Source organism: Podarcis pityusensis (genome assembly GCF_964106645.2).
Source record: "Podarcis pityusensis genome assembly, chromosome: 2".
NCBI lineage: Eukaryota > Metazoa > Chordata > Lepidosauria > Squamata > Lacertidae > Podarcis > Podarcis pityusensis.
In genome coordinates, this window is record NC_138029.1 from 57,161,049 (window position 1) to 57,173,171 (window position 12,123).

Sequence of the window (12,123 nt, forward strand, 5' to 3'; positions counted from 1 at the left end):
CTATTGCACGCGACACAAAAAACACCAAACGTTCGACCGCTCGCCGCCAGCAGCAGCCCATCAATCCAAGCCCATGTCACAGCCATCAATCACTCGCACAGCCACCGCTGACAATCTCTTGCTCACGGCAGCAACCATTCCCCTGTCCCAACACGGCACTACCCATGTATAAGACGACCCCAATTTTTACACATTAATTCAACGTAAAAAAACAACCCTTGTCTTATACATGGAAAAGTACGGTATATTAAACATCAAGGCTCTTGGGGAGATTCCTGTACTTACACAATTCCATTGCCACATCTGGTGCACTCGGGGAGCATCTGTAAGCCAGGCATGGCTCCACCCAATTTGGATACTGGAGATTTAACATGTCTTGGACTTGTCAGCCTGTCATGTTTTTCACCTGCCAAGAATTTAAGACGGCGTTTTTGGAGTTATCTGTTTAAGGGATGTGGAATGTTGCTAACACACAAGCTTCTCAACTGAAGGGGTGATTTATGCTTAAACTCTGACAAAGGATGCACTCCACAGTATCATTACCGGGAAGTAAATTTTCTTGGAATCAGTGAGATTTATTTCTGAGTGAGCATGGTTAGGCTGGGGCTGTAAGTGCTCTGATCCTAGTAGTGTTAGGTAAGCAGGCTCCATATGCTCACAACAGTACTTGAAAAAACGAAATGATGGAATGACCATAAGAATAATAAAAAGGCATGCAAACATATGAGCTCTGATTTAAATGGATAAACCAGAGATTGACCTTTCAATGGGAAGCGTGCCAAGGAAAAAGAATGAGAGCTGGTACAAAAGAGGCACATACATGAAACCATAGAAGAACAAAAGACATTGTCTAACTTAGTAAGATTTTGATATATGCTCAACCCCATGGAAAAAAGCTTAAAACCTTTTGCTGTGCAAGGGGGGGAAAGCCCAGCAATAACACTGCTAAAGTGCACTTTTACTACTTGAGAGATTTATTTGTTTTATTGAATGTCATGACTCAGGAAGACCTTTAAGAGTCTGTAACAAAAGTAAGGCAGCATGTTAGACGCTGGCTCTTTTCTTGGCATTCGGTTTTGCTTCATATGTGTTCAAAAACAACCAGAAAAAAGGAAGCAATGAAATCTTTATGTACAAAGGGGTATGTTGGCAAGCTATTAATGCATCCTGTAATTCTCATGTATATATTCACACAAGTGCATATATTTGGAAATTCACCGCAGTGCTTTTTAAAAAAAGGAATTTTCACTGGTAGGGAATAAACTCAAAATAGGACACTTACATTAAACTTTCATTTAAAAATGACATAATGAAGCAGCACTATGATAGCTGCATTGTAACATTAAATATGGTTTAAAGAAATGTAGCCCTCCAGCTGTTGCTGAACTACAACTCCCTTCATGACTATTAGCCGTGCAGACTAGGACTGATGGGACTCCAACATCTGCCACACGATCCCTGCTGCCTCCTTTTTTGAAGTAAATTCACTCAACTAATTTGCTTTAGGTGACTGTAGCTTCTTGATACATTTACCGCAAAGGTTCCCAGAAGCTCTAGTCAATGATAAAGGCTTCAGAATGGCAGGCAATTTACAGAGCACTCAGTGAAAAGCCTCCTCACCAGCTTAGGGAGTGAGGAAGGAGTTTAAAAGTAATGCTGGCTGTTTTTCTCCTTTGTTTCTGCATGCCCACGCTTCTCGCCCCCAAATTTATGTCCCTCAACTTCTCAACTAGGCAGCTACAAAACTCTGTAAAAAGTGATTGAACAACCCCAGCCATTCTTTTCTCTGCTTTGTGGTTTGAGGGCTCATCTTTCACGGCTGGGTAACTGTTACGTTGCCTTACAAATCCTGTCTGATTCCCTGCAGGAAACATTTCTTATTAGAGACACAGTGTGTTGCTGCTCATTAAAAAAAGAAAAGAAAAGACCCTAGAGCTCCTGGGAGAGAAAAAATAACATTCTAAGGAGTTTCTTAACTTCTTTGGGATTGCGCATAGGTACTTCATAAGTGGCTTTGTATCAGAGAGGTTAGACGAATTGAAGATTTAGTTTTAAAGCAAGAGAAATAGAAATCCACGTAAGAAAATTGATAAATTAAAATTAAATCATTTAAGTACAAACAATGCATGGGGTGTCATCATTCCAGAAAGTGTCCCTTCCATCATATTTATAAAGCAGATGGAACCCTCTCCCAAGGGAGACTTGGCTGTCCTGCACATTGGTTTCATTCAGGTGTCAGCTAAAAACTCATTTATTTATGCAGACCTTCAGAACATAGTGGCTCTATTTGCCTATTTTATCAATGACTGTTGCATTGCATTTTAACATGTATTTGTGACTTTAACAGTGTTGCATTAGTTGAATTATTGATACTGTTAGTTGCCCTGGGTTTTTTTGTGAGAGTAATTCTCTCTCTCATAAAAATTTAAAAATCTTTTTAATCAGTTCAGCACAATTTGAAACTGCTTGTAGGACTTGTAAGACACATTCAGAAGTACACTGGCAGTATAGGAAGGGCAACAGAAGAGTCTACATATGTGTCTGATCACATTCACCTTTTCTTTTCTTTTCTTTCCTTGTCTCCCTCCTCCATCCCATTTGCTTTTAGCTGTGCCCCAAACAAAGAGCAGCCATGGAATCGTAGCCACATAATAATAAGGAGCTGGACCTCAGTGACCAGGCTGAATGATGGAGGTGCAGACACTCCTTCAGATATACTGGGCTGAGGCCATTTAGGGCTTTAAAGGTCAGCACCAACACTTTGAATTGTGCTCAGAAACATACTGGGAGCCAGTGAAGATCATTTAGGACTGGTGTTATATGGTCCCGGCAGCCACTCCCAGTCACCAGGCTAGTTGCCGCATTCTGGATTAGTTGTAGTTTCTGGGTCACCTTCAAAGGTAGCCCCACATACAGCACATTGCAGTAGTTCAACTGAGAGATAACTAGAGCATGCACCACTCTGGCAGGACAGTCCGCGGGCAGATAGGGTCTCAGCCTGCATACCAGATGGAGCTGGTAGACAGCTGCCCTGGGCAGCTGCCCATGTGCCAGGCTGTGCACCTGGTCCTTCATGGGCACAGTTACTCCTTGTAAGCACCTTTGAAATTTAAAATAAAGTACGGTGGGGGGGAATATTAAACATTTTTTTTTAAATGAACATGTTGTGTTCCTTACCATTTTCCCCTGCTTCCAACATGCCTTGCAGATATCGGAAAGATCCTGACTGCTTGGGTTCTGAAACTGGTCTTTCATAATCCTGCAGCATTTTGTACACATCTGAGTCCGTGTCAATTCCGTTTCTGCTTCTTGGTAGGGACCTCAAAGGGTCAGCACTATTTAAATACAAAATGAAGGTCAAAGGATTGTTGTACACTAGAGAAATAAAATCAGTTCTTTGGGGGGGGGGAGTTAATCCCTTGTGAACTGTGAGGGGTTATTTAAACAAAATTTTCTAGTGCTTCTTGCATCACAAGGCAACAGCGCACTGAATACCCATAAGTCACCCATAAGCAAACCCTATGCTTATTTTAATGGGGATTTAGTTAACAATGCTTCCTTTTCCTTAACTAGCTTTTTATTAATGTAGAGATCATTGTAGAGACTATGAAGGACAAACTTTGTAGCCATACTCTACTTGCCCCTGTGCAGTGGGGCTTGAGTGACCTGTGAACATACGCACCACAGACAGGCCAGCTGCTGCTATTCATTGTGAATTACCGTATTTTTCGCTCTATAACACGCACCAGACCATAACACGCACGTAGTTTTTAGAGGAGGAAAACAAACAAAAAAATATTTTAAACGAACAGTGGATGTATGATTTTTGTGGTTCATGCTGTGGCCACAGACATGTGATCTGACAGTGAGTTTGCAGTAGCTCAATGCAAAAATCCTGAAGATCCATGTGGATCCGTGCTTTGTAACCACGTTTTTGCACCACTGTGGCCCCAGGCAACAGTGGGTGCGTGATTTTCTTGGTGCAAGATGTAGCCATGGATGTGCTATGTGATCTGATGGTGAATTTGGGGTGACCCAGTGCAAAAATCCTGAGGATCCATGTGGAGCCGTGCTTTGTAACCACGTTTTAAGTAGGGAGGGAAGGAAAAGCACTCAAGGGACAAGGAGCACGCGTGGGGTGTGTGGAGAAGGATGCTGCTAATAATGCAGGAGAGGGGTTTAAGGGGAGAAGAAGCATGCGTGGGGTGTGTGGAGAAGGATGCTGCTAATAATGAAGAAGAGGAGTATAAGGGGAGAAGGTTCCTCTCCTCTCCCACTTTGCTCCTTTAAAGCAAGCAGGCTCTCTGTCCCTCTCTCCTCCCCACTCCGCGGCTCTTCTCCCGCTTTGCTGTTTCAAAGCAAGCCACGGAGGAGGGAAGGAAGGGGAACCATGGATCCTCTGCTCACGACTGCAGCAGATCCCCCCCCGCCACCCATAGGCATTCGCTCCATAACACGCCCAGACATTTCCCCTTACTTTCTATGAGGAAAAAAGTGAGTGTTATGGTGCAAAAAATACGGTACTATGCCACACATGGATCTTTTTTTAATGCATTAAATTAAATTACTGAAGAACCTGGAAGCCACCCAACCATTGAAAAATATCTGGCAGTTAGGGCATTGTATGTTTTTTTTGCCAAACATGGTCTCAAGGGTACCTTTAAAAAAATCTTAGAATACTTCCTTGTAGCACATTTCCTCTTGGATTAGTCCACATTTTCTAAAGTACCCATAATATATATTTATTAAAAAGCCTCAAGATTTAAACAATGCTAAAATACTAGGGGTGGGATTCACGTAACCTCTCCTTCCCCTCCAGGTCCCCTGAAATTGGCTTGTGTGGGTCGGGAGAACTCCCAGAACTGTGTGTAGGGGAGGGGGGGCAGTCATTCCAATGTATGTGTTCTGCCATCTCTGAACAGCTTCCTGTGCTCATTCTTAAAAGAATGTACAAAGCAGCCTTAGGGCAAATTTGCTTTGAAGGCCCCTAAACATGAGATTTAGCACTTTTATTGGCAATCCTACTTTATGATGATTCTTTAGTGCTCACATTTGTCTTTCCAGTGTGAATTTCATCTATTTGTCCCTAAGCAGCCTTTTTTTTTTTTTTTTAATGTTTTAAAATTCCATTTTAACAGTATGTTCTGGCAAATTAAACAAGCTGTTTTCTTCAAATGAAATGGGTATGTTTTTGCATGAATGGGTCCCTTTTGTGGCAGTGTTTTGGTCCTAATAATTTGGTATATTTATACAGTGGTACCTCGGGTTACATGCGCTTCAGGTTACAGACGCTTCAGGTTACAGACTCTGCTAACCCAGAAATAGTACCTCGGGTTAAGAACTTTGCTTCAGGATGAGAACAGAAATCGTGCTCCAGCAGCGCAGCGGCATCAGGAAGCCCCATTAGCTAAAGTGGTGCTTCAGGTTAAGAACAGTTTCAGGTTAAGAACGGACCTCCAGAACGAATTAAGTACTTAACCCGAGGTACCACTGTATTGTATAAATATGTCAGCCCCTTTGTTGCTCCACATGCTTTTCAGTTGAAGCAAATAGCAGCTTTGAGGTGGCTGCATGCAATTTTCATTGAAAGAATAGTCCAAGAGAAGGGATTAACCTCCCTGCTGCCACAGTGTAGCCCTCTCCCCACCCACAGCAGCTATTCATAAAAATAAGCTCCATCACCATGTCTTGTTTGACTCTCATACCTGTGGGGAGATGTGATATGCAGACTACTCATCTGTGATGGTAAACTGGAATCTGCATTGTTGTTTGTATATAGCCGTGTGGGGTTATTGTACTGCACGTTCGATATCTGTTTGTTGTCTGTTGGACTTCCTCCAGGTGAAAATGTCGCTGGTCTCCTATTTGGAACAGGTCCATTATCCTAAACAGGGAAAGAAGCAGAGATTTTGTAACACTAGTTGTCATTGCCAATATTAAGCAACCTCTTCTGCTAAATGCCACGCCTGTCTGCAACAGTAGTTTGTGCGTAGAGCCTCTCAACTGCTAACAATACTGCTTTATTTTATGCAGCCTGCTATTGGTAGATAAAGAATATACAGAGAGAAAAGAGAAAAGAGGAGGAAATAAATGTTTGTTGCATTTAGTAGCTCTTGTGGAATGACTGCTGCTGTTTTGTTGGGGTATTGCATTTAGTTAGGCTTTGGCTGCAATACTCAGCAAGTTTGTATCTGAAGAAGTGTCTTGGTCCTTGATTAATGTGAGCAGACCCATGTGGGATTAGCTGAGCTTCATAAACACTGGGAAGCCAACACAAGCCATTGTTGATGTGGGTCATCAAGTATGTATATGAGAGACAATTTTATCTTACTATATTTTGAGGAAGCATTGTGTTCTTGAACAGTGCTAGCTAGTGCCTGTCAGATTTTATGGGTGGAGTGTAGAGAAATTCTTCAATTCATCACTCCCATCCTAACATACCTCCCCCTTGAATGTCCCAATTCCCTCTCTTCCTTCTACTCCACTCAGTTTCAGAGGTCAGCTCTCCACACCCATCCCTCTGCACCAACTTCTAAGGCCTGTTAATGCATCGAAGAAAAAATACTACAAGCAAAAGATAAACAGCAAATGGGATAACAGAGTGGGCATTGCTTATGGGTGTTTATGGTTGCAATCAGAACTTAGAACACAAGCTTAGAAAATACTTTGTTAACTATAGCTCATTAAACAGAGTGGCTGTGCTTTCAGCCATTCTTGAAAAGTACACAATCAGGACCAGTGCGAGGAGCTGGGATACCGAGGCACTTTTTCAAGGCCCGCACCCCAGCAAGGAACCCACTGCAGACTCCCAGAGCCTCCTGACTCTCCTTCTCTTCCTTGCTGTTGCTACTTGTTGACCTGGTCTCTCCCAGTGTAAGTGGTGAAAAGCAGGAGGAGGAGCCAGCATTAGGCTTGCCCTTTTCATCAGAGCAGGGCTGCTGACTGGGGTCAGAGGGAGAGGGAATGTAGGGCAATGGTGATGACAGAGGCTCTACTCATGTTAGGGGTGGTGGTGGTCACTGATAGCATCATGCCCAAAGGAACCCAACACTGCACAATAATAGAACAGACATGGTTACAGAAAACTGCTGAATTATTATTATTATTACAGCTGATGTACATACAGCATTTCCTCACACTAAAACTAATCTGACAAACCTCCATACCTTCTTGATGAAATAAAGAAACCCCAAAATTGATCCTCATCCCTTTTTACATTTTCATTTGCCTCCCAACCACACAGCTTTTTCTTTCAATGAGATATTACTTTTTTAAAAACCTTGCAATGACATTAAACTAAAATAAAATGTGTTGTAAATAATCCAGAGAGTCACATTCTCTGTGGTTACCTTTAATTCTAGGCATTTTGTAAACCACCTAGTATTAAACAAAATGAGTTCTGAATCCACACTGAATAACTCTACAAAACTATAATTATTGCCTCTATTTTTTTCCAGATGGCATAAAACTTCACTAATATGTATGAGGATTCTAAGATCAGTGCTTTTTTTCTGGGAGGGATGCAGGGGGTACACATACCCTTAAACATTTGTGAATCTTTGTACTTTTGTCCATTTACTGTATTTATTTCCCCCGATTTGAACTATAAAATGGTGAGTCAAAATGAACATACCCCTAAACATTTTTTTTAGGAAAAAAGCACTGGCTAAGATTATTTTGGAGTTTTGCTCAAATATGCTACACTGTGCAATTTAAAAAAAACAACAACATTTATCTGTAAAGAAATACCCGGTCTTTTTATACACCTTTACAAGGGATGACTTCACCAGTTGTAGGCTTTTTTTGTGGCCAGACAACAGCAAATCAGGATCATTTGAACATGAAAAACAACCTTTTAAACTTTGTGTCACTTCCAATCCCAGAGTCCTACTATAAATAGCAAAGGAGCATTTCATCTCAGCAGGTATGGTTAGCAATTTCACATAATTCCCTATTTCAGGACTGGGGCACCTGTGGTCTTACAGATGTTGTGGGACTCAAAATTCTATCAGCTCCAGCCAGTGGTCATGGATGATGGGAGTGATCATTCAACATCTGGAAGGCCACTGGTTCCCCTGCCCTATTGGATGCCTCAAAATATCTATTCTCTCTTGTAAAAGTAGCACAGTGTGGTATCACACAATTCCTCTGTTTCTTGAAGCGTACCCTGCTCTTTGCGAAACTATGAAAAAGGAAGCATACTGTAAAAGAGATTGGACCTTTCTTGTCCATTGGTTTGGGGCTCAGCTGAAAGAGCTTTGTCTGCCACAGAGACCTTCAGGACCAACAACAGCAAGCAAAGGGAAGTATTATCATTGCCACCTCTTTAAATAAGTTATTTAAAGACAATGTGCAGTTTGTGAAGTCACAAACCACTGAATACATAACAGTTTGTATGGTTTAATGATTTGTTATTACGTTTATTGATCTTATGTGAGCCTCTCTGGGAGCCTTGTTGGCTGAAGAGCAGGATTTATTATTTTCAGAGTTCAAGATTAATAAATTAATTTTGTTCCCACTACCAAAAAGCCATCATAAGCAATCACATAAAAGATCTTAGTTTTACTACTACTGTTTGCTCAACGGTACTAACTTTGTAGAAAGGTGATAGGAAGAGCAATTATGAAAACTGGTTTATGAGAACTGATATGATTTCATATTTATCTTCCATACTTGGAGCTATCGGTTTCAATATCAACTTTTGTCCCTTCCATTGGAAGTGTCCAGTTTCTTCATGTTTTCTCCCCCATGTGTTCCAGCTTCCAAACCCATTGAGATTTTCCTACTCCCTGTGGCTCTCTTTCAACTTAACTTTGTCTGCATATGTTTCCTGTTCTTTGCCCCTGTAATATAGTAGAGGAGCAGGGAAGGGGAATGGAAAGATGCAGAAAATATGACTTTTGGTCATGCCTAAATACAAAGCTTTGTACAAGAAAGACCAACTCAGAAATCTATGTTTTTAAAATGTTTGGGATATCACGTTTGGTACATGGCAATTTGCCTAGGAGTCTAGACTGGTTAGCCCTTACCCCTCATTATATTGGTTACCAAAGTAGACTTCATGAGTCTCTTTTATGATTCATTTTGTCTTCACTGACCATTATAAACTAGATTTATTCCCCCAGAAGAAAACCTTTCTTATGTTTTATCGTATTTCCTGCTGAGTCATGTCAACTAGTACGAAGCACTTTTATAACTGTAATAGCTTTGCCAGATACTTGGCTTCTCAAGTGAAAGTTAACATTTCTTGACTACACAGCCAAAATTCAGCATCTTTGTTTCAAGTTTTTCTTTGCCATCATCATAAGCAAAAAACCTTTCGGTGAAAGTCCCTGATAATCCAAGGTTTGGGATTAATTTAACTTTAAAATAAATTTATTTAATCGTATTAGTATTAGTAAGTTGTTTTAAATTGTTTTTAATGCTGTCACCCACCCTGGGACCTTAACGGTGAAGGATGGGCAATAAATAAATAGCAGGAACCCGATAATAAGAAAACAGTGGCTTTCGAAATATCCAGGGAACCATGTGACAGAAATGGGATGCCCTGCAGGTTTTCTTATCCATGCCTTTTGCCTATTCTCTTTCCTGACTTCCTTCTTGGATTGTGGTCCCTTTGCCCCCAAAATTTCCCATGAAGTAGCTGCAACATATTGGGACATATTCTTCTCTTGCTTTCAAAGTTTAAAATTACAGACATTTCCTCAGTCTGGAGACTAACTGATCTGACTTGTATAAAATTTCTGGTGCATTTTCCTTTTCCCTTTCCTTTAAAAAAGAAAAAAAAATCTTTTTTAAAAAAGGAGTTTGTGCCTTGATTTATTTTGTTTTTATGCTTTTGAGAAGAAACTTAGCAATGCTATTATTCAAATTAAAATTAATCTTTTTGCACACAGAGAGGTCAACCCACCACACCCTGCCAGAGAAATGTGTGTGTTTGTCACACACAAGAGTGCTGAGGAGCTCAGGTAATACACTTTCCAGGAACAATAATACAGTAGTACCTCAGGTTAAGTACTTAATTCATTCTGGAGGTCTGTTCTTAACCTGAAGTTGTTCTTAACCTGAAGCACCACTTTAGCCAATGGGGCCTCCTGCTGCTGCTGCGCCGCTGCGTGATTTCTGTTCTCATCCTGAAGCAAAGTTCTTAACCCGAGGTACTATTTCTGGGTTAGCGGAGTCTGTAACCTGAAGCGTATGTAACCTGAAGAGTATGTAACCCGAGGTACCACTGTACTTGAGCAGTACCTTACATATATATTACTGCTGCGGTAAAAGCAAGCTATAGTCAGGAGATCTACTAAGGCCTTGTTCACATTTAACCTCAAAAGGGATGGACATCTTATAACACACGCGTATTTAATGAAGCTACTGAATGCTTCATTCACACATGGGAACTGTTCCTCTTAAAAGGATTAATATGTCACGGTATTGGCTGTTTGCTTTCAGGATCCAAGTTGCCATGCCAGTCGCCCTCTGACCTGGTGGAGCTGTTGCTGAATGCCAAGCCTGTCTGCAATAAATCAAAATTCATTCAAAAAAAATTAATGATAAAGAAGTGGACTTGGTGTTCCACACAGAGACCTAGGCTAGTGGGGGAGTTAATCTGACCTCCACTGTTGCCCTTGGGGTATTCATTACAGCATCAGCATTGCCCAGAGGGCTGGGGCAGGGGAAGAGTTGCGGTTGTCCATAAACATTTGATCACCCTTTCTAGGAGGCATGTTTGCCTTGGATATGGGTCAGAGGTTCTGTGCCTCTAGTTAATACCATCTTTGAATGACACCAGAGGACCTGTGACCTGCCAGAAGTTCTTCTCTGTAGTTGGGTCCCACCCAGTTGGGGAAAAGCTGGCACCCAATTTCTCCACCTGTCAGTGTCATCTGAAAATCTTCCTCTCCCATCAGACATATGAAGCGGAAAGTCTGCACTGGGACAAATGTGTGAGATACTGGCAGTTTTATCTCTCTATGAATGAATGAAAATAAAATGGTAGTTATCTGTACTAAAAGGTAAACTTACTGCAGAATCAGTTGTGGTTTAGAATGCAATGTTCCTGAAGTAGTGAAGTTTCCCATATGAATGCAACAAGCAATTGTTATTTCATAGTGTTTCAAATGAATTAAATGAACACTACTAGCTCTCATGTTTCATCACTAGACAGCTCTAGGCTAACCCTTTACATATCATTTTTGTCTCCCCATTGTTTGAGAAACAGTCACATACCGTACTTCTTTACCTCCGGAGGTATAAACTACTCTGTGTAGGAAGACAAACAAAGACACTGAGAATGTTTATAGGAAAATAGATTCCTCCACATCAGCTTATGGGTAGATTGTGCCAGTTTCTGAAACTAACTGTTCCAGAGCAACCAAAACATTTTTTTCAAAAGAAATCAATTTTACCACTGCTGTTTACAGCTCAAGTCCCACATATTGTATAGTCATTGTTTTCTCCTTAAGCAACATTTAAACTTGTTCACAGTTTTCTTTTTTAAGATACATGCTGTGATTTATTACTCACTCACCATATAAGTTTGCATTCGGGTGATAAAACCTGTGTATCCTTGAGGTGTTTTTTTTTTTTTTTAAAGTTTTGTTAAAAGTTACAGAAAGCAGGGACTACCAAAAATGTGCATCTACTGTTTTTGGCTGTGCACGAAGTACAGTGGTACTTTGGGTTACATACGCTTCAGGTTACATACAATTCAGGTTACAGACGCTGCTAACCCAGAAATAGTACCTCGGGTTAAGAACTTTGCTTCAGGATGAGAACAGAAATCGCGCAGCGGCAGCGCAGCAGCAGCGGGAGGCCCCATTAGCTAAAGTGGTGCTTCAGGTTAAGAACAGTTTCAGGTTAAGAACGGACCTCTGGAACGAATTAAGTACGTAACCAGAGGTACCACTGTATATGCATTTTATAGTAACAGCAACACTAGCAGCGAGTAGGTACTGTACTTGTATCACAGGCTGACTTAAGTGTTGTCTCTGGAGAGGTACTGTATTGCCTGGTGCATTCAAAGCTACTGGATTTCCTTCCAATAAATCCATTCATTAAGGTCTATGTTCTGCACATTTTACACATGTTCAGCAGCATCTTACTTGAAACTATGGTAGGCTTCCA

At 41.0% G+C, this 12,123-nt stretch overlaps 1 protein-coding gene across 1 annotated transcript in view; it reads right to left on the reverse strand.

Moving 5' to 3' along the window:
• Positions 1–12,123, reverse strand: part of PDLIM4 (PDZ and LIM domain 4) — a 59,118-nt gene that overhangs the window by 4,117 nt on the left and 42,878 nt on the right. The window contains exons 4-6 of the mRNA XM_080997264.1: positions 5,706–5,884; positions 3,178–3,335; positions 286–406 (exon numbers count right to left, since the gene is read on the reverse strand). Of these exons, the coding sequence (XP_080853390.1) occupies positions 286–406; positions 3,178–3,335; positions 5,706–5,884 (458 nt within the window). The remainder of the gene's footprint in view (positions 1–285; positions 407–3,177; positions 3,336–5,705; positions 5,885–12,123) is intronic.